This window comes from Puma concolor, chromosome A2, assembly GCF_028749965.1.
Source record: "Puma concolor isolate L17-30 chromosome A2, mPumCon1.1.hap2, whole genome shotgun sequence".
NCBI classification, from domain to species: Eukaryota; Metazoa; Chordata; class Mammalia; order Carnivora; family Felidae; genus Puma; species Puma concolor.
This window is the reverse complement of record NC_141668.1, coordinates 24,161,767-24,183,025: the sequence shown is the minus strand read 5'-3', so window position 1 is coordinate 24,183,025 and position 21,259 is coordinate 24,161,767. Positions and strand designations below refer to the sequence as shown.

At 39.5% G+C, this 21,259-nt stretch overlaps 1 protein-coding gene across 9 annotated transcripts in view; it reads left to right on the top strand.

The window, feature by feature from the left end:
• AHCYL2 (adenosylhomocysteinase like 2) overlaps positions 1 to 21,259 on the top strand; it is a 169,363-nt gene that overhangs the window by 131,093 nt on the left and 17,011 nt on the right. For all 9 annotated transcript variants that reach the window (XM_086690493.1, XM_086690483.1, XM_086690530.1 and 6 more), the window contains 8 exons: positions 275 to 375; positions 8,172 to 8,274; positions 9,721 to 9,815; positions 12,621 to 12,727; positions 14,265 to 14,381; positions 17,504 to 17,567; positions 18,054 to 18,142; positions 21,028 to 21,098. In XM_086690493.1, the coding sequence (XP_086546619.1) occupies positions 275 to 375; positions 8,172 to 8,274; positions 9,721 to 9,815; positions 12,621 to 12,727; positions 14,265 to 14,381; positions 17,504 to 17,567; positions 18,054 to 18,142; positions 21,028 to 21,098 (747 nt within the window). The remainder of the gene's footprint in view (positions 1 to 274; positions 376 to 8,171; positions 8,275 to 9,720; positions 9,816 to 12,620; positions 12,728 to 14,264; positions 14,382 to 17,503; positions 17,568 to 18,053; positions 18,143 to 21,027; positions 21,099 to 21,259) is intronic.

The window sequence follows — 21,259 nt, the reverse complement described above, 5'->3', positions numbered from 1 at the left end:
CTGGTAGGTCTATAAGGAACCCCTATACCAGGAAAAGGCAGAGAGAATGGATGAGTAAGACTGGGAGATGGGGAGTCAGAACTCTGGAGCATTTGCCTTTGGAAGTCTCTTATAAAAGAAAAATCAGATTCAATGTCTTGATTCCTTAAGGAACCCAATCTAACAACCTGACCGGGGGAAGAATCTTACTTTAAGAGAATAAGTTCTTCCGTTTATTCTTTCTCTCTCATTCCCTCCTCTCTAATAGTGCTGTGTATGTATTGTGCCTTTTCAGAAATGCCTGCACTGATGGCTTTGAGGAAGAGAGCTCAAGGAGAAAAACCTTTGGCTGGAGCCAAAATTGTGGGTTGCACACACATCACTGCTCAGACTGCTGTGAGTCCTTTTTCTTTCTCCACATAATAATAGTTAATAATAGCCACCAGCTATTGAGTGCTTGCAAAATGCCAAGCAGTAGGTTAAGAGCTTAACAAGTATTAAGTCATTAATCCTTGTGATGGCCATGTAAAGCAGGTATTCTTGTTTCTACTTTACAAACGAGGAAAGTAAGGCTCAGGGTGTTTAAGTAATTTGTCTGAGGTTATACAGCAAGTAAAATCATAGAATCCAGGTTTGGACTTCAATTCGTCTGACTCCCAAGTTTATGCTTTCTCTGTGCTACACTGCTTCCCCTTGTCTTGCCTTCCAATGTCATTTCCATAAGGCAGCTCTCTTAGATTGCTTTCAGCTGCAAGTAAAAGAACCTGATTCAACCTGACTCATACCTAAAGGAACTGATTATATTACATAGCTAGGAGTTCAGAGGTAAGGTGGACTTCAAATTTAGGATCTCAAGGCTCCAGTGTCATCTATCTGTAATTTTCTTGGAGCTCCCTTTTCAGTTGCTTACTTCATTCTCAGGCTCATAGCAAGTTGATTACAGCTCTTTAAGCCATCACAGACTGACATGAAGAGTAGGAAGGACGATTTTTTCTTCTCCCCCAAAAGCAAGTAAATCTTTCCCAGAAGTCTTCCAGGATATTCCATCATGTGTCATTGAACAGAACAGGGTCACATACCCATGGCCCACCAGTCCTGGCAAGGGGACTGGGGTTACCATGATTGATTTAGACTAGTGATTCTTAACCCTATCAGATTCAGTGTCTCCTCTTTATAAAACATATTTTTGCAATGCCTCTGTATTATCTTAAAATGAAGTTCAAATATAACATACCTCAGTACATATAATTTTAAAAAAATTGATATAAAATCTTAACTGAAATATGAAGGAGGAATAGAGGAAAAGTAATTTGTAAAGAAATAATGTGTATTTCCGTATGTAAATGCTTGGGCACAAGTATAGTGGAATACTCAGATATTTGTACTTCCTCATAGCATTATTTGAATGAGAATGCCACAAATGTAGATAGAAATGTGTTACTGATTCTAAGGCATCAGAGTGACATTGCCAAATTATACGATTTTCTGAATCATATTACAATAAACTATAAACTTTTTATAAATCTCTGAACAGCAACAATAACAAGTGTGTGTTTGCTCTTAATTTACACGAGTGTTACATTCCTGGGAAAGCTATTACTATTTTGTATTAAAACTACAAGAGTATTTTTTGTTAGTGTGTAAGGTGGAATAAGGTTCTAAACTTAGATCATTATAAATAGGTTTCTCACCCTTGTGAACTTTCATTGGACCATTTGAAAACTGCACTAAATGTGGCATGGTTTTTGTTGTAAGAGACTGTCCTGCACTTTCAACATGTCAAAACCTCTGGTCCTGATCACTCAATGCCAGTAGCATTCCCCTCCCGACTATTGTGACAATCAAAAATGCCCCCGCAGTTTTCCAGAGCTCCTCTGTTGAGAATCACTGACTCAGAGCCATCGTCAAAGACGTAAGAGATTGAATTGCCAACCATAATGAAAACACTACAGGAAATTGGTGTATTGAGAAATGGTCTGAAATCATTTATATGATTTATAAGACTCAGGTCATCTGTATGGTTAGATCGACTTTCAACAGAGTGTCTCCTGAAGCATAACACTTATTTATATGGCCACATTCCTGATTAAGAACAGAAGAGAGTCCTTAAGACCCAGGCAGCTACTGTTATGATCTTTACCATGAGACTTTTCCATATTACATGTTCTCTAAGGAAAAAAATACCTTGATTACCCCAAATTAATATAATAAATTGAAAAGCTGTCTCTTTTTGGAGCTACAGACTAATAAATCAAGGCAGAAACACTCTTGGAATCTTTTTTGGGCTTCCCTAGTCAGTGACATGAGACTTCAGTGTGGTGGCTTAAAATAGTAAGTGCTTCTGTACTGTCTCATGTTGCTAAATTGTATCTAGTTTCTTTTTTACCCCCTAGGTCACCAAACATTACCACCTTTCAAGGCTCCCTTCTACTTTCTCTTGAATGGAATAATCAAAATTAGTTTACCAGTTTTAATATTATTTCACAGTTTCCTCCCCACATTTTTTTCTTTTTCCTTTAAACAAATAATCACACAGGGGTGCCTAAGTGGCTCCATCAGTTAAGCATGTGACTCTTGATTTCGGCTCAGGTCATGATCTCATGTTTGTGAGTTCGAAGCCTGAGTTGGGCTCTCCACTGACAGTGTGGAGCCTGCTTGGGATTCTCTGTCTCCCTCTCTCTCTGCCCCTCCCCTGCTCGCACACTCTGTCCCTCAAAACAAATAAATAAAAATAAAAATAAATAATAATAACAAAGGAATTTTTACCTTGTTTTGTTTTTAATCTCCGTTTTCTTTTTCTCATTACAAAAGGAGTTAATGTTCATTTTATAATGCTCAAACATTACCATACTCTGTAACGTAAAAAGAAAAGACAGTCTCCTATGATCCCATGTTCCAGAAATAACTATCATAGTTAGTTAATGGTTTCCTATCCATGTTTCCAATAGACTTGGATCTATTTATATTTTTTACGCATGTTTCCCTGGTTCCTTCTAATAACCAGATTCCTTTGCTACTGTCTCTAAACAGTCATGATTGAAAGTCAGGTTAAGCCAGCTTCTAAGCTCTGTCTTCCTTCCACTCCTACCTGCCTTCACTCCTGTTTGAGCCCTAACAGCTAGCACTCTTTACTTAGAATTCTTTTTTTAAATATTTATTTATTTTTGAGAGAGAGAAAGAGAGAGAGAGAGAGAGTGCATAAGCAGGTGAGGTGCAGAGAGAGAGGGGGACAGAGGATCTGAAGCAGGCTGCTCCCTGACACAAAGAGCCAGACACATGGGGCTTGAACTCAAACTTGACTGTGAGATCATGACCTGAGCTGAAGTCGGACACTCAACAGACCAAGCCACCCAGGCACCCAGCATGATTTTTTTTTTAATTTAATTTATTTATTAAAAAAATTTTTTTTAATGTTCATTTATTTTTGAGAGAGAGAGAGAGCACACGTACATGCACAAGTTGGGGAGGAGCGGAGAGAGAGGGACACACAGAATCCAAAGCAGGCTCCAGGCTCTGGGCTGTCAGCACAGAGCCCAACACGGGGCTGGAACTCACTGACTGTGAGATCTTGACCTCAGCCAAATTCGGACACCTAACCGACTGAGCCAACCAGGCGCCCCAAGTTTGTTTTTTTTAATTAGACCATAATTAGAATTTTTACTTAGCATTGAAATATGAGAAAATACAAGTTTTACAACATGAAAAGTACCAGTACTCAGAGTTAACTACTGTCAGGAAATTTTAAAACAGGTTTTTTAAAAGATTTTTTCCCCAAAGTTTATTTATTTTTGAGAGAGAGAAACGTAGAGAGCAAGCAGGGAAGGGGCAGCGAAAGAGAGGGAGATGGACTCCCAAGCAAGCTCCACGCCGTTGGCACAGAGCTTAATGCAGGGCTCAAACTCAGAAACCGTGAGATCATGATCTGAGCCAAAACCAAGAGTCTGATGCTTAACCAATTGAGCCACCCAGGCGCCAAAAACAAGTTTTTTTAACCAAAGCTTTATTCTTGTGAAAATAGTTAATAATCAAAGCAGTAGGTGGTATACTACTTTCTTTAAAAGAATCCTATGTCTATCTTATATATTGAAGTTAAAAGTAAATCAGGATCAAATTGGCAGAATAAATTTTTAAAATAATTTTTAAAAATAGTTTTTAATTTGAAATAAACACAGATTTATAAAGTTGTAAGTAGAGTACAGGTCACTTTTTTTCTTAGCCATTTGAGAGTAAGTTGCCAACCTGATGCTCCTTGACCCACAAATACTTTAATGTATATTTTCTACATACAAGGACATTCTCTCATATGACCAGTACAACTATTCAAAATTAGGAAATTAACATTGATTTATATTACCATCTAATCCTCAGACCTTGTATGAATTTTACTAGTTGTCCCAGTATTATATTTTATAACCCAAAGATCCAGTCCCTATTTACACATCTTGTTAAACGTCATCCCCTTTTAGTCTCCTTTAGTCTGGAACAGTTCATCAGTCTTTCTTTGACTTTCATGACCTTGACCCTTTTGAAAATTGTAGATGAATTATTCTATAGATTGTGCTCAATTCCAGTTTTCCTGATACTTTCTCATTATTAAATTCGGGATATGCATTTATAGTAGGAAATGATGTTCCATTTTTTTCATTGAATCTTATCAGGTGGCACATTGATTTAGATTTGATTTATCATTTGTCAAGATGATGTTCATTTTGATCCTTTGCTTGAGGTAGTGTCTGCTAGACTTTTCCACTGTAAAAGTTATTTTTCCCTCTTTGTAATTAAAAAGTATTTTGTGAAGTAGTAATATGAAACTATGTAGATATCCCATTCTTCATCAGGCTTTCAGTTTATTCATTTATTTACTTATTTTTATTTGTATGAATCATTATTTCCTATTTTATTTAATGCATTATGATCCATTACTATCACTATTTATTATGATGCTTAAATTGTTCCAAACATCCTGGTGGAGTCCCTTTAGTCTGGCTTCTGTGGCTTTTTGTCTTTTGACATATCCTTCTCATTCTTTGAGCACTTACTTGCTTCTAGTATAAGATTATCTAAGCTCATCTTGTACATTCTCTGCCCTAACCCCAGAATCAGCCATTTCTCCAAGGGGCCTGGTTCCTTTTAAAGGATCTGGACGCTATTGTATTTTTTGCCATTGGAATATCATTTTTCCTGGATCTTCTTTCATTTCGTATTTTGGAAAATAATTGCCCACTAATTCTTCATATATTTCTTTTGCCCTGTTCTCTCCTTCTCCTCATACTATTCCAGTTACATGTATGTTAGACATTTGATAATGGCCCATAGATCTTGGATGCTCTGTTCTTGGATGCTCTGATTTTTATTCCCTACTATTTTTTCTTTCTGTATTTCAATTTGGTGATTTTTATTGATCTATCTTCAAGTTCACTGATTCTATCCTCAGATATGCCTAGTCTGATGATGAGCCTGATGAAAGAATCCATAATGTCTAATACCTGTTAACATGTTTTCTGACATTTCTATTTGACATATTTTTATTGTTTCCATCTCTCTGCTGAAATTTCCTATCTGTTCATGGATGTCATCCATCTTTCACTAGACCACTTAATATAAACATGTTAATTACAGCTAATTTAAAGTTTTATTTATTATAGCTAATTTAAACATTTAGTTCATCTTAGAGGCTTGTTCTCTTGAATATTGTATTTCTTGACAATGGGGAGGATTCCACTTTTTTGTGTGTCTTGAAATTTGTTTTTTTAATTTATTTTCTAGTTAGTTAACATACAGTGTAGTCTTGGCTTCAGAAGTAGAACCCAGTGATTCATCTCTTCCATATGACACCCAGTGCTCATCCCGAAAAGTGCCCTCCTTAATGCCCATTTAATCGACCCCTGCCAGTGTGTCTTGAAATTTTATCTTGAATGGTAATTTGTTAGTTTCCATTATTGTCATGAACTTGGTTGGATTTCAATTATTGTTCTGCACCATAGACCTCAAATTGCTCCAGTAGTGGGCAGCTGTTACATTGTGATTTGAGGTTAACGGAAGGTTCTTCTCAGTGTTTTGGCTTCAGTCTCAGCTTTCAGTTGCCTCTACACATGCTTGCCACAGGGGTGGGGGAAAGGGGGTGTCATCTCCCTCTTCAGATACATGCTCCACCTGCTGCACTAGGCTGCTGCTCTTTGTTTCCTAGAGCTTGGCTCATGGTGAGGGCAGGTAGGGTTCTCGCATCTCCTGGTCCAGCCTCAGTCTTAGGTCTCTGTGAGGTGGGGCTTTTTCATTGTTCCTGCCTCTTCTTTCCATAGCAGCCAAATTTTGCCTTGTGTCTGTGATAGGTCTTGTGCAAAAGATATTTTCCTGCCTTTCCTGGAGAAGTAGCAGATCTTTAACAGTCATACCTTGTTTTATTGCACTTCACAGATAATGGCATTAAAAAACTTTTTTTTGTTAACATTTATTTATTGTTGAAAGACAGAGAGGGGCGCCTGGGTGGCGCAGTCGGTTAAGCGTCCGACTTCAGCCAGGTCACGATCTCGCGGTCCGTGAGTTCGAGCCCCGCGTCAGGCTCTGGGCTGATGGCTCAGAGCCTGGAGCCTGTTTCCGATTCTGTGTCTCCCTCTCTCTCTGCCCCTCCCCCGTTCATGCTCTGTCTCTCTCTGTCCCAAAAATAAATAAACGTTGAAAAAAAAAAAAAAAAGAAAGAGAGAGACAGAGTGCAAGCTGGGGAGGGGCAGAGAGAGAGGGAGACAGAATCTGAAGCAGGCTGTAGGCTCTGAGCTGTCAGCACAGAGCCCAATGCGGGGCTCGAACCCACGAACTGTGAGATCATGACCTGAGCCAAAGTTGGACACCCAACTGACTGAGGCACCCCAAAGTATTTTTTTTTTAATTTTTTTTTCAACGTTTATTTATTTTTGGGACAGAGAGAGACAGAGCATGAACGGGGGAGGGGCAGAGAGAGGGAGACACAGAATCGGAAACAGGCTCCAGGTTCTGAGCCATCAGCCCAGAGCCTGACGCGGGGCTCGAACTCACGGACCGCGAGATCGTGACCTGGCTGAAGTCGGACGCTTAACCGACTGCGCCACCCAGGCGCCCCCCCAAAGTATTTTTTAAATTAAGGTATGTACAGTGTGCTATCGCACACTCAATAGGTTGCAGTATAGTGTAAACATAACTTTTATATGCACTGGGAAACCAAAACATTCATTTGGCTTGCTTTATTGTGATATTCACTTTATTGTGGTAGTCTGGAACCTGCAGTTTCTCTGAGGTATGCCTGTACTTTGTGTCAGTGCAAGGTCCTGGGCCCAAGAAGGCTTACTTCTCTCCAAGGAGCAGGGAGTTTTTGCTTCCACTCTTCCCCAGAAGCAGTGGATCTTTCTCTGGTCCCTGATTGCAGGCATAATTTCTGCTCCTCTTCCTTTAGCTTAAGACTTTTGCTTCCTATGAGAGAAGAGCGTGGCAAAGTGCCTGTTTTTGAGCACAGCTGATCAGGTCCTTGCCCCCCAGTCTTTCTTGTGAGCGCTGGGTGGAAGCCCCTGGAAAAGAGCTTGCGTGTGAGTGTGAAATCTCCTTGTGCCTAGGGTTATTAGAAATTCCAAACTGACATACTTTCCCACACTCAGCCTTTACTATTCATTGAATTCTAGCTTTTTTTTTTTTTTTTTTTCTCCTCCTGTGTGGCACCCACATCTTCCTCCCATGCTCTGTCAGAGGTGAAACAGTGTGTTCCCTGTCTCCTTAAAGGGATTTGTCACTTTGGAGTTCAGTGCACTTGGTTGCTTTATAACAGCTCTTTGATGGGCTCAAGAAAAGTTAAGGTTTTATAGATTACTTGGCTGTTGTTAGGATTGGAGCTTTTCTTGCAGCTTCCTTACGGAGAAGCAGAACTGTAAAATTTGTGGTTTTTCAAAAACGTTTTGGCTCTAAAATCCTTGGTTTAATTAAGTCTTATAAGGAGGCCCAATATATTAAATAGGCAGAAGAGCATTGAGCTCAGCTGGAGCCTTCCCCCATGCCTACCCCAACCATTGCCCTCTACTCAAAACACGGTAGGATTTCTGTAGGGCACAGTTTGAAAATCACTGGCCTTAGCTATTCCTGATATATTTTCTCAATGTCAGATATATAAACTTAATTTCCCTGACCAGTGGTTTGGCCAGCCTTGCTCATCCCCTGCTTTCTCTTTAATACAGGTGCTTATGGAAACCCTGGGTGCACTGGGGGCACAGTGCCGATGGGCAGCCTGCAACATCTATTCCACTCTCAATGAAGTGGCTGCTGCTCTAGCAGAAAGTGGTAAGATTGGTTTTGCTTGTATTCTGTGTCTTTGGCTAAAGTAAGTCTCTGAAAAGTTCCACGGGTTCAATATAAACCTTAAAGGAAGTTAAACATTAAAGTTGCTGTCTTGGGGGAAATGGATGCCTATTCTTGATGAGTTTGCTCTCCTGGGCTTCTCTTGTTAAATATGATGAAGGTAACTCTGTTGTTTTACAGTTGGCAAATATCTTCTTATGTCTAATATTCCCTTATCAGTTAATTCTTTGCCTTGACTTGCTCATATTAGAACACTAGTGAACACTACTCGTCTGAAGCAGTATGGATTAGAAAAGAAAGTGCTTCAGGCATAGTTTTGTGGTCCTGCTGGTTTTTTCAGCAGTTTGCCCTGATTTAATGTTTGGTGTTTCTGCTTCAGAAGCAGTAAAAAGGACTTGACCTGGCAGATTAATATTTGATCACAGTGGCTCCTGACACAGGAAGGACGAAAGAAATGGAGAAATTTGGACTTTGCCAGTTTCTTGCCTTCGCTCTGTGACAGCATAGCACAGATCAGAGTACCAAATGCCTGTGGCTTCAGAGCTCTTGAGAAATGCTGGGAAAGCTCTGTAATGCATGCATGTCTCTCCTGCTAGCACTTAAGTATTTCATTTGTTCTTTCATTTATATTCATTCATTTATACAATTTTTACTAATGTACAAAATAGGTATATAAATGTGCAGAGATATTAAATATATAGCCCAATGATTTGTACATAAGCATTCTTTTTTTTCTGTTCAACAAATACTTAATGACCTACTCTAAGAGATATAAGGACAAATGAGACTATGTCTTTGCCCTAAGAATCTTATATTGTGGTTGAGAAGAAAAGACACATATACAAGTAATGATTATACAAGGGTATATATGGTAAATGCCACAACAGATCAGAAATCTACATTCAGTGCACAAGCAAGTGGCTTGTAAAAGTTCAGATTCCATGAGCAATCCCTTGGAGCTGAGTTAATCAGGCTTTGTTAGAAACGTGACACTTAACTGGGCTATGACAACATTTTAACAGACAGAGAAGAGTGTAAGGGTTTTCCTGATGAAGAAGATGGGATGACTAAAGTTTAGATGCAGGAAAGATCAAAGTGTGGTTGGGAAATGGTGAGACTTCCAGTTTGACTGGGTCAAGAAGTACTTACTTCTTGTCTCTTCTTTTTTCCCTTAAGTCATATTTTTAGCATCCATCATACTCTTGTCCCTCTTGTTTGTCCTCTTTTGTATATTAAAAGCAAAATGACCACCAGAGACAAAGGAGTGGATGAAGGGGCTGAAGACCATGTTAATCAGTGAAGAAAGTCAAGCCAAGGAGTAGAGCAGAATGAGAGAGTTTGGAAATGGGGAAAACCAGCATCTTGTCAAAATTTAGAGGCAGCCCTTTTTTCAGGCTTTAATAGTTTCTCTTTGTTCCCCTTTCTCAGGATTTCCTGTCTTTGCCTGGAAAGGAGAATCAGAAGATGACTTTTGGTGGTGCATTGATAGATGTGTGAATGTGGAGGGTTGGCAGCCAAACATGGTGAGTTAGATTTCTACTAGCACAATTTCTGAGGGATCTGGTGGGGACAGAGTAGGGGGCCCTGGCAGGGGAGAGGGTGTCTCAACAGGAAGGAAGCAAAATGCTTCCTTTTCTATCTGATGTACCTGTGCTTCCAGCACAACTGTGGGCTTATGTTTAGGGTACCCCGAGAATATTGAACTTAGCCTCAAAGTGCTATAATTGTTGGTGCTGATCTTAGAAGCATTTATATTCATCAGCAACATTAAAATACTGCTCAGGGTTCACACGTGGCTGTCTCAAAAGCAAGGTTAATGAGTTACCATCCCCTTCTACTGCTTACCTCCCGTCCAACAACAGTAAACCAAATGTGCACACACATACACACACACACACACACACACACACACACACACACACACACACAGCTCCTGTGGTGCTTAGCGTTTCTCTAGAGTCACATGCTGAATTTATAGTAAACCTGAAGAGATCCCAAGTTCAAATTTCTTCTCTTTATTCTGTACTTGAAGAAAGACGACTAGGCAAAGAGAAGCTTGGGGTTATTTCGCTTCATGTTATTTGTGTTTCATTTTTGAAAAAATCAGGTTCTTGAAGGCTTATAGCACATTAGATTTCACTGAGAAGCAAAAAGCTGCACAAAATATGAGGCACTCCTACTTCATAAGCATTTCTGTGTATGAAAGAGAGGAGAAATTAAGGACTCAACTGGAAAAAGAAGCCTTGATGCTCTACTCCAACTATTGCTTGCTAATTGCAGAGCAGGCCTCACTTGGTGCACAAGGAGAGAAGCATCCTCTTTCTGGATTCTGGATCCAGGTTACATTGCACCGTGTGCTGGTGTGAGGAAGCTGGGTTAATAGCCTGCTTAAAGGGAGGGAGGAATCAGCTGTGAGATGAGTCAGCTCATTCCCACAGAGTTAACTGGGACTGGAAGGAGTTTGATTGACAGACGGAAAGGAGATACGCCAGAGGGTTTCTATGGGGAATAAAGCATTAATTTTAGAGTGGAGAATTTAGGGAGGACACAGGATTGCAACCAGAGAGCATTTACAGACTATAGGGCCAGGACAAACTGCTGGAAAAACTGATGAAGAAACTAAACAAAGATAAAAACCATTGTCACTCCAGCAAGTAGAGCCCATTCCTCTAGGGATCCTATCGAGATCTAGTACTTTTACTTGCTTTCCAACCTCAGGAAGATTCCCTGGTGGCAAGAATTTTCTGCAATAGAATACCATGGTGAGAATTAGGGGCTACCTTCATTAAATAAATCTGAGGGATAGCAACCACCTGCCTGTATTAGATCCCTCTGTTAAAAGAAAAGTGGACCAGAATAGTGGGACTTAAGACACAGAGTTTCCAGTTGCTCAGGCTGTTATGCCTCTGGTCTTTTATGTGGGTAGGGGTCCGAAACCCTGTTCTGAGGGTTTCTACTGGGAGAAAATGGAGCATTAACTTTTAGAATGAAGCGAATGTATTTTAATGAGAGTCTTGCCTTGGATCCCTGCTCTCAAACAAACTTTAGTTAAGTCAGAGAAACAAGATGGGGAGCAAGCCTAGAAGCACAAAAAGAGCTTAGGTGCTCGACATGAGGTGGGGGAATTTGTGTACCCAGGAGTCCAGGGTGGCACTGGGGGCACTTGTGGTAGAGTTGATATTTGATGAGACTCCACAATGGGTGCATGCCAGTAGGGGGCAACGCAGTTCTGTGAGGACTTCACAGGGATAACGATTTGGAAAGTCCTGCTAAGCCTTTCTGACAGCTCGGTGAAGGGCTGAATGAAGTGCCACAGCCTAGGGCCTAAGAGCGTTCTAAGCTGGTCTTTCTTTAGCTTATTTATAATTCAAAAACTTTCCTCTGCCGATTAAAGCTCCAGTGGGCACGGCATTGTGTTTATCTTTAATCCCAACCTGAAATGGTGATGAGCTGTTCAGAGGCATGCTTGCACACCTACATGCTGCACAGTTCCCAAGTTATTTTTAATTTGGTTTATAAAGAGTGTGAGGTTTCGCTAGGCAAAACCCTTCCGTGCTGCCTGATATCTTGGGTAGGATAGTGCCTATGCTTTGGGAGAAGTGAAGGATTAACAAATACAGTTTTATAAGCCATTGTTCTGGGAGGGAGACTAATTATCTGGCTTTATTTAAACTAAGCTTTGACTGACTGTAATTGAAGTCCTGAATGTAACTGGTAGAAATATGCCGATATCAAGGTCAGGCTTTCTAAATATCTACAGTGCATTTAAGAACTAGTTGTCGGGGCGCATGGGTGGCTCAGTCGGTTAAGCATCCGACTTCGGCTCAGGTCATGATCTCGCGGTCCGTGAGTTCGAGCCCCGCATCAGGCTCTGTGCTGACAGCTCAGAACCTGGAGCCTGTTTCGGATTCTGTGTCTCCGTCTCTCTCTGACCCTCCCCTGTTCATGCTGTCTCTCCCTGTCTCAAAAGTAAACAAATGTTAAAAAAAAATTAAAAAAAAAAAAAAGAACTAGTTGTCTAGATAACCACTTCAGCTCTTAGTTCATAAGAAAATCCTCCTTGCGTTGCTGTGTATTTTGATACAGTAGCTGTATTGTGTGGGAAGGTCATTTGGCTGTGAGAATTACAGTGACCTTTCACCCTTTGTTGCCTTTTACTTCAGGGTAATGACTGGTCATTATATTGGTTTTAAGTTACTTTGCATAACCCTATAGGAAATTTGAAATATCTGTAAATTGGCAGAAATTGGGATAAAAGACCCAGAGCAACACCGGAAACCCTGAGCCTTCAGCAAAATAAATGATATTGTTGATGCTTATTATTGCAGATATTGGATGATGGAGGGGATCTTACTCACTGGATTTATAAGAAGTATCCTAATATGTTCAAAAAAATCAAGGGCATAGTGGAGGAGAGTGTTACTGGAGTCCACAGGTAAGATTTGACATGGGTATACCTGGTTTTATGCAGCCTAGGTATATACTCTGATAATCACATACCTGTAGAGTACATTATGTTAAAAATTGGAACCTGCTATGAGGTGATGAGATCTGAGTCTGAACACTTGTTTTTTTAATTAACAATGCAAATAACAAACCTAAAATTGGGAGTGGGGGACAGGTAAGGCAACAAGTGTGGTCCTCATGTTTTCAAGTCATTGTAATGCAATGACTGCTTATCCTTTTTAGATGAATTCGTTTTTTCCATAGATGTTGATTTAACTTGTACAACGAGCCAGGAACTTCTCTAGGAACTGTGCTAGGGATCTAGCAGTGGGCAAAATAGACAAAAACCTGGGTCCTCATAGAGCTTACATTTTGACTTAGAGAACAAGGATTTAGTGTTCTGTTTCTCAAATGAGCAGTAATTTTCTGAGTAACATTGAAACCGTTTCCATTTACTGTTATTCACTCAACAAGAACTGAAAGTATGAAATGAAAGTTTTAGGGAAGTGAATTCTGATTAAGCGACGGTCTCTGCTTCAATATATTGTGATCTTTTTTAACATACCGGACCTTCAGACTCTTAGAAAGGGATGAATTTTGAATAAACACCTGTTTCTAATTTTTAGTTGCTACAACTTAAAATGAAACTTATATATAGGTATACATATTTCTAGATATTTGTATTGAGATGATAAAATTGAGACTATTTGAAAGTTAAAATTGTTGGGGCGCCTGGGTGGCGCAGTCGGTTAAGCGTCCGACTTCAGCCAGGTCACGATCTCGCGGTCCGTGAGTTCAAGCCCCGCGTCAGGCTCTGGGCTGATGGCTCAAAGTGTGGAGCCTGTTTCCGATTCTGTGTCTCCCTCTCTCTCTGCCCCTCCCCCGTTCATGCTCTGTCTCTCTCTGTCCCAAAAATAAATAAACGTTGAAAAAAAAAAAATTTTTGAAAGTTAAAATTGTTGCATTAGAGTAGTGGGATTAAACAGTACTTAAAGTTACTCTTTATATAACTTAAAGGGGGAAGTAAAAGTAAGCAATATATTTTTTTAATGTTTATTTCCTTATTTTGAGAGACAGCACGCGTACAAGCGTGAGCAGGGGAGGGGCAGAGAGAGGGAATCCCAAGCAGGCTCAGTGCAGAACCCAAAGCCGGGCTCCATCTCACGAACCGGAAGATCATGACCTGAGCCATGACCTGAGCCAAAATCAAGAGTCAGACGCTTAATCAACTGAGCCACCCAGGTGCCCCAATAAGCAATTTAAAATTTTACATTTTAATACTTGAAATTTAGAGGTGGGTCAAAGATTTTCCTCACATGCCTTGTGACTAAGATCTTTATTTCTAAGCTGTGTACAGACTCTAGAAAGGTAGTCTTTATTTCTCTATGTGCACCTAATGGAATGAAACTAGTGTCTCATGCTCTGATGCCTACCCAATCAACATATTTTTGTAATTTGTTACGAGACTGGCAGTAGATTGCATTATCTCACGGTTTTGTGTTCTTCTTGATGTCCCTCATCCTCAGGCTGTACCAGCTATCTAAGGCCGGGAAGCTGTGTGTTCCAGCCATGAATGTCAATGACTCTGTCACCAAACAGAAATTTGACAACCTCTACTGTTGCCGTGAATCCATTCTAGATGGGTAATGTTTTATTATCTTTGGAATGAACTTGAGTTGTTGAATTGAGGTTCTCAGTGTTTTGGTTTTGGTTATTTCTGGAAATGATTCATGTAGCACCTCTGGATCTATCACCATATAATACTTGATATTTTATAACCCAGATCTACCATTGCTATCCCCATTACAAGCACATCTATTGTACTTAAAAAGTCAAACTGGCCTCTATTTATTGGTGCAAAGTTTGTGACCCTATCAGTCCTGCAAGACAGTAACTAAAGTCCTAAACAGCTGGATATCTTTGATGATTTGGGAAAAGGTTCCTAGTGTTCCTATTTTCGGTCACATTACCAGTTTTTAAACTCCAACTAGCATGGGGCACCTGGGTGGCTGAGGCGGTTAAGTGTCTGACTTTAGCTCAGGTCATGATCTCGTGGCTCGTGAGTTAAGTCCTGCCTGAGGCTCTGTGCTGACAGCTCAGAGCCTGGAGCCTGCTTCGGATTCTGTGTCTCCCTCTCTCTCTGCCCCTTCCCTGCTCATGGTCTGTCTTTCTCTCTCTCAAAAATAAACAAACTTAAAAAAAATGTAAACCCCAACTAGCATATAATTCTCTGGCCATCTGAAAAATTGTGTTGAGCAAAGAGTCCATCCCAGAAGCATTTCAAGTTTTTCAAATCTATAAGGACTGCAAATCTGACAAAATTTACTTAGATATATTCCAGATACTGTACTGTGTTCTTCCAATACCTAGTTTCTGTTTCTACACTTGTGTCCAGATACGCCTTCATCCTTGTTCAGAAGACTCAGTAATTCCCTATGTAAAACTATTAAGTTGGTTTAGAATATTGCCAAGCCAAATGGTTTCCATCATGTTTAGGTTAATGGAAAAGCTAAGAAAGGCCCTATGGGCCACATTACTAACCAGTCCGGGACCCTAGGCAGTTTGCAACACCACCGGCATTAGAACCAGAAGGACTGGCTTGGTTTGATTATTGGCTCTATCATTTAGGTCTTGGACTAGTTATTTAACCTCTCTGTGCCTAGTCCCTCATCTGTAAAATGGTGACATTAAGATCTACATCATAGAGTTATTATGAGGATTAAAGGAGATAAGGTATGAACCTGGTGTTCAATGTTAGTTCCCTTGCCCTTCTTTCTAGAACACTGTACATTAAGTTTTAGGATTCAGTTGATCTTAGGGGAAGCTTTTTGCTTTCAGATCTTTTTGGGGAGAGGTGGGGGAGATATTCAATGCAAATTCAATTTCTTGGTAATTATTACTTCTATAGAGTCAATAGTATTATCACATAGACTGGACATTTAAGTAAATTATCAATCCATCAGTTTATAGACTGTCCCTTGTTCTGGCTACGTAGAAGTGTTAATAGCTTGTATGAATAGCTTTGCAACTGATATTCCTTTGGGAAGAGAGGCAGAAAAGCTTGAGAGTAAAGCAAGGGAAGCTCATAAATATGATCTGTTGGTTTTCTTTGCTGTGATAGCCATTCCAGGACCATTCTTCTAAACCATGACTTTTGACTATGGTAGTAGCCCAGCCAGACTTACTCTCTTCACTAAACAAGAATTGCCTCTGTACCTAATTGATGTTTTTTAAATTTAATTAACTAGCTAATATTAACATACACTGTTATATTAGTTTCAGGTGTATAATATAGTGATTCAGTAAGAAGTGCAGTCCTTAATCCCCATCACCTATTTCACCTATCTTCCCACCCACCTCTCCTCTGGTAGCCATCAGCTTCTTCCCTATAGTTAAGAGTCTGTTTCTTTAAAAAAACAAAGTAAAGTCTGGTTTTGGCTTCTCTCTTTTCCTTTGCTCATTTGTTTTGTTTCTTAAATTCTACATATAAGTGAAATCATATGGTATTTGTCTTTTCCTGACTGACTTATTTCACTTAGCACTATACTCTTTAGTTCCATCGGTATTGTTGAAAATGGTAAGATTGCATTCTTCTTTATGGCTGAATAATATTTTATATTTATTGAGTTTTACTGTGGCTCGTGGAGTTGTACTAGTTCCTATGGAGTGGAGTTGTCAAATCGTTAAAAAGATAGAATTCCTACTCTGCCTTTAGGGCATTTATGGACTGTTGTCTACCGGAAAGGAAAACAGATAAGTGAATAGAAAGAGTCACAAATATTTGTAGGAACTATCTCAGAATAGTCTGGTTTTAGTTGAAAACTTTCTTCTGCCTAGTGAGGGATTCCTAGAGAAAGGAGACCAGCTGAATCTAAAGAGAAACCAGAAACTGCTCCTACAAGTTCTTCCAAGAGGCTCTAAAACCAATACGGCACTATTCTAGCTTCATAGAGAATCAGAGACAAAGAAGTAGAACATGTTTGAGAAAGAAGCAGCCCCAGAAAACTATCTCATGTAGTTGGTATTGGTGTGTTCAAAGGTCTTCGCCATCTAGTTGCTGATTACCTTCTGTGTTGAATTAATGAGGGACCTATTGGCCATTCTTTTTTTTTTTTAAGTTTATTTATTTATTTTGAGAGAGAGAGAGAGAGAAAATGAATGGGCGGGGGAGGGGCAGAGAGAGAATCTGAAGCAGGCTCCATGCTTAATGTGGAACCTGACGAAGGGCTTAATCTCACAACCTGGGATCTTGACCTGAGCCGAAATCAAGAGTTGGATGCTCAACTGACTGAGCCACCCAGGTGCCCCATGGCCATTCTGATACTACTAAATGTAGCACTCGTTTATCAGTGTTATCTCTTATGTTCAATAAGCTAGAATAATGTTTCCATTAAGCTAGAACTTTGTCTCCTAAATAAAAAATGTTATTTCTATTTTCTTCTATCTTTTATTTCCAAAAATCATATAATAAATGTATATTGCTTTTTGTTTAAAAGTTACTTTGTAATCTATAGTTTCCTCCTTTCTGCACCACTCCCAAAACAAGAGGAAAAAAGAAAAAAAAAACACCTCACATATAGATGGATCAGATAGCATGGAGTAAGAGAGTACCTGTTTTATCCACCTTTCTTTTTAATCATTAGATAGTACAGAAACCAGGCTTTCTTTCAAAATGGAACAAACAAACATGAAAACAGAGGGGCCCTATCTAATCTCAAAGGAGAAATGAGAGATTCTTCTGATTTAATGGTTTTTCTTCCCCCAGACTTAAAAGGACAACAGACATGATGTTTGGTGGAAAGCAGGTGGTTGTCTGTGGCTATGGAGAGGTAAAGCTTAACCTTTCGCTTATTGGATGTATAAAATGTTATTTTGGTGAAATATACTAGACTTTTTCATTAAATGGATGTGAGAAACATCCATTCACTTACCACTCTAGATGGGAAAAATGTAACTTTAGAGGCCCTCTGGTCAAAGTACAATCGTTCTTTTTCCCTTTGCATTTTTGCCATTTTTCTTAAGTTGATTTTCTGATTTATTCCAGTGCACTGTTTGTGATGTTCTCTTAGCTTGTGTTTTGATTATAAATCGTGAGTGTGGGTGTTCTTATGTACATGCATGTGCTAAACAGGGGCTAGGAGTTTGTTTATGAACTGCATTCATTTGTTTGTTTTTTTCTTATTTTTTCCCCAAACATGAATCTATTCAGTGAAATTCCTTCTGGGGGTGGAAAATGAGGTACAGTTTACCAGAAGCTTCAAGATGTTGTTTTCTCACTGACTTTCCTTATTATGTGTCCTTTCTCCCCTCTTCAGGTGGGGAAGGGGTGCTGTGCTGCTCTAAAAGCCATGGGCTCTATTGTGTATGTAACTGAGATTGACCCCATCTGTGCTCTTCAAGCCTGGTAAGCATGCAAAAGGAAACTTGCTTTTTTCTCTGTGCCACCATCTAATGTGGGATCTTGTAACTGTCACCAAAGAATGGCCTGGTTAATGCCACATTTTATCTTAGAGGGGCCCAGATCCTGAGAGATGCTGCAGTTAAATGTGAGCTCCTCTCTTTCAAAGATCAAGGAGCTCTGCTCGGAGACAGCAGAGACTATAAGAGAAGCTAAAATTTAGAATTCCTGTGGAAATAATAAGGGGATGCCTTGAGCCAGAGAACAAGTAGTTCCTTCCTTTACCCATGTATAATTCTTCTCCCTTTTTTAAAATGTTTATTTTATTTTTGAGAGAGAGAGAGAGAGAACAAGAATGGTGGGGAGGGGCAGAGAGAGAGGGAGACCCAGAATCTGAGCTCCATGCCCTGGATTGTCAGCACAGAGCCCGACGTGGGGCTTGAAGCCATGAACCACGAGATCATGACCTGAGCTGATGTTGGACGCTTAATCTACTGAGCCACCCAGGCGCCTCCGTCTCCTTTTTTTTTTTTTTTTTCAAGTAAACTCTACGCCCAGCATGGGACTTGAACTCATGACCCCAGAGCAAGAGTTGCATGCTCCACCAACTGAGCCAGACAGGCACCCCAACTCTTCTTCCTTTGAAAAAAAGGATGATCAAAAAAGAAATAAGTTGAACACTTACTATGTTCTGAAAAGAACACTTCTGTGATATCCTTCCATTAAATGTATAACCTGAATCTCATCAGGAGGAAACATCAGACAAATCCAAATAAAATCTGCTGTCTCTGAGTGAAGGGAGTATAGGAGTTTGTACTATTCTTGTAATTCTTAAGTTTGAAATTATTGCAAAATTTAAGGTTAAAAAATTGTTCTTGTCTCATCCATAAAATGTGGCTAATGATACCTACCTCAAAGAGTTGCGAAAGTCCAGTAAAACAATTATATAATTATTACATATGATTATACATTATATAATAAATATATAATTCCATAGAGTGTTGAGCTGCTGTCACATAATAAATGCTTGCTAAATAGTAGATATTATTAAAATGGTCTCTTGCTGTCCTCATCAGGATGAAAATACTACTGTCCCTGAAAACTACTGCAGAGCTCCATTGTCTGTAGCCTCCATAACCCACCCAATCTTTACCATTAATCCTCCAGAGGAAGACACCCAGGATAGAATAAGGCATGGCATAAAGATTTTGTTATACCCATTTCCCCCTCTCTTTCTACTCCTCACACATCCTAGCCATGAACCACAAATTTCCCCGACAGAGTTGTCGGCCTTCTCTGAGCCAGGGTTCATTAACATGTTTTCATATTGATTGAGACACTGATTCAAATTATCTTATAGACATGAACTGATCACTTACTGTATAATAGGTACTGTGCTCTGTGCTTAGGATGAATAAGATGAATATATGAATGAGGCAAGTTCCCTGCTTTTAGAGGCACGCAAATAACCACTGTGAATGGAATAAGTGCTATGATGGGGGTAAACAGCATGTGCTTCTGAAGGAGCCAAGAGAGAAATATCTAACTAAATAACAAAGAGGCAGGGTAGAAAGAGATGTTAATAGAGCTGAGTCTTGAAAGTTGAGTAAGTGATTTCTTAGTCTGGAAGTAAATTCCAGACACAAGGAACATGTCACAAGGAGCATAGTCACTGAGGAAGGAGAGAACAGGGCATATTTAAGAGATGGAAATTGCAGGAGTGGTAATATCTGAGGTAGGAATCATATGTGAATATACTCATATATCTGCATAAGTTTTAGGTGTTATCCTGAGAACAGGCAATCTCACTGAAGTATTTTAAGCAAGGAAGTGACATGATCTAAATTGCATTTAGGAAAATTACTCTGCAAAATAAATGAGACATAAACCTAGAGATGATGAGATCAGGCCAGGAGCTACTATAGGAATCCAGGTGAGAAGTAATAAGACCTGAACATAAGCAAGACCAGCATATATGGAGAGGAAGGGACCAATTCAAGAGATTATAAGGAATTAAGGGAAAACAACAATTCGGGAGAAGCAGTAGGCTAGGACATTCTAGTTTATTTGGCTCATACAGTTGGCTGAACAGTAATGCTGTAGATCAAGATAGAAAATAAAAAAAGAGACAGTAGATTTTGAGAGTACAGAAAAGATAATGAGTTTTTTCAAACCCAATAAATTTGAGATTCTTATGGGACATCCAGGAGAAGCTATCTAGTAGGTCATTTGATCCATGGCTCTGAAGCTTCAGAAAGATCTAACCTAAAGGTATATTTGTGCAGATCAGCCACCAAGAGGAATCATTTGCAGCCAAGGGAAGGGTATGGACAAATACTGAAAGAATAGAGAAAAGAGTCAAGGGCAGAACTCTACAGAGTATCAACATTTAAAGATTAAGATTGAAAAGGGCTATTCAGAAAAGTAGAAGGAAAACCAGGAAAGAACAGTTTCATTGACTCCAAGGAGTATAGTTTTAAAAATAGGTAAATAATGTTTAATGTAGCAAAGAAAATTAAGTAATATAAGAGTCTAAGGATTTGGGGGTGGGGGTGTGCATCCAGGAGATCGTTGATGATCTTGGGGAGAGTAGTTTCAAAGATTCAGTGGCTAAATTGTACTTTCTAGACATTCAGATGGAGAAAGTCACGGTAACCCCTGGCTCCTTATTTTCAGGAAGAATTAAGTTGCAGTGATACAAAGGAAACTTTATTTTGTCCTGTATGAAAAAAGGAGATGGTTTGAATTTTTCACTGCTAAGAATAATCTGACTGTATCAAGAAGTGACAGTGTGGGTACCAAAGGAACTTAGTGACAGCTTTTGAAGTTCTGTGGCAGAAGGCTCCCCAACTGCTATTTTTAGGTTAATTGATCATGTTTTATTTTTACAGTATGGATGGATTTCGGCTGGTGAAATTAAACGAGGTCATCCGACAAGTGGATATTGTTATTACCTGTACAGGTATGATTTTGACATACACAATATTACATTTTGGCATTTGGGAATGCTTTCATGGAACAGGTGAAAACTGACTGGAAACTGTTCTGAATAAAACTAAACTCTAAAAGCCAGATACAGGGAGAGGGGGTTAAGTGTCCAACTTCAGCTCAGGTCATGATCTT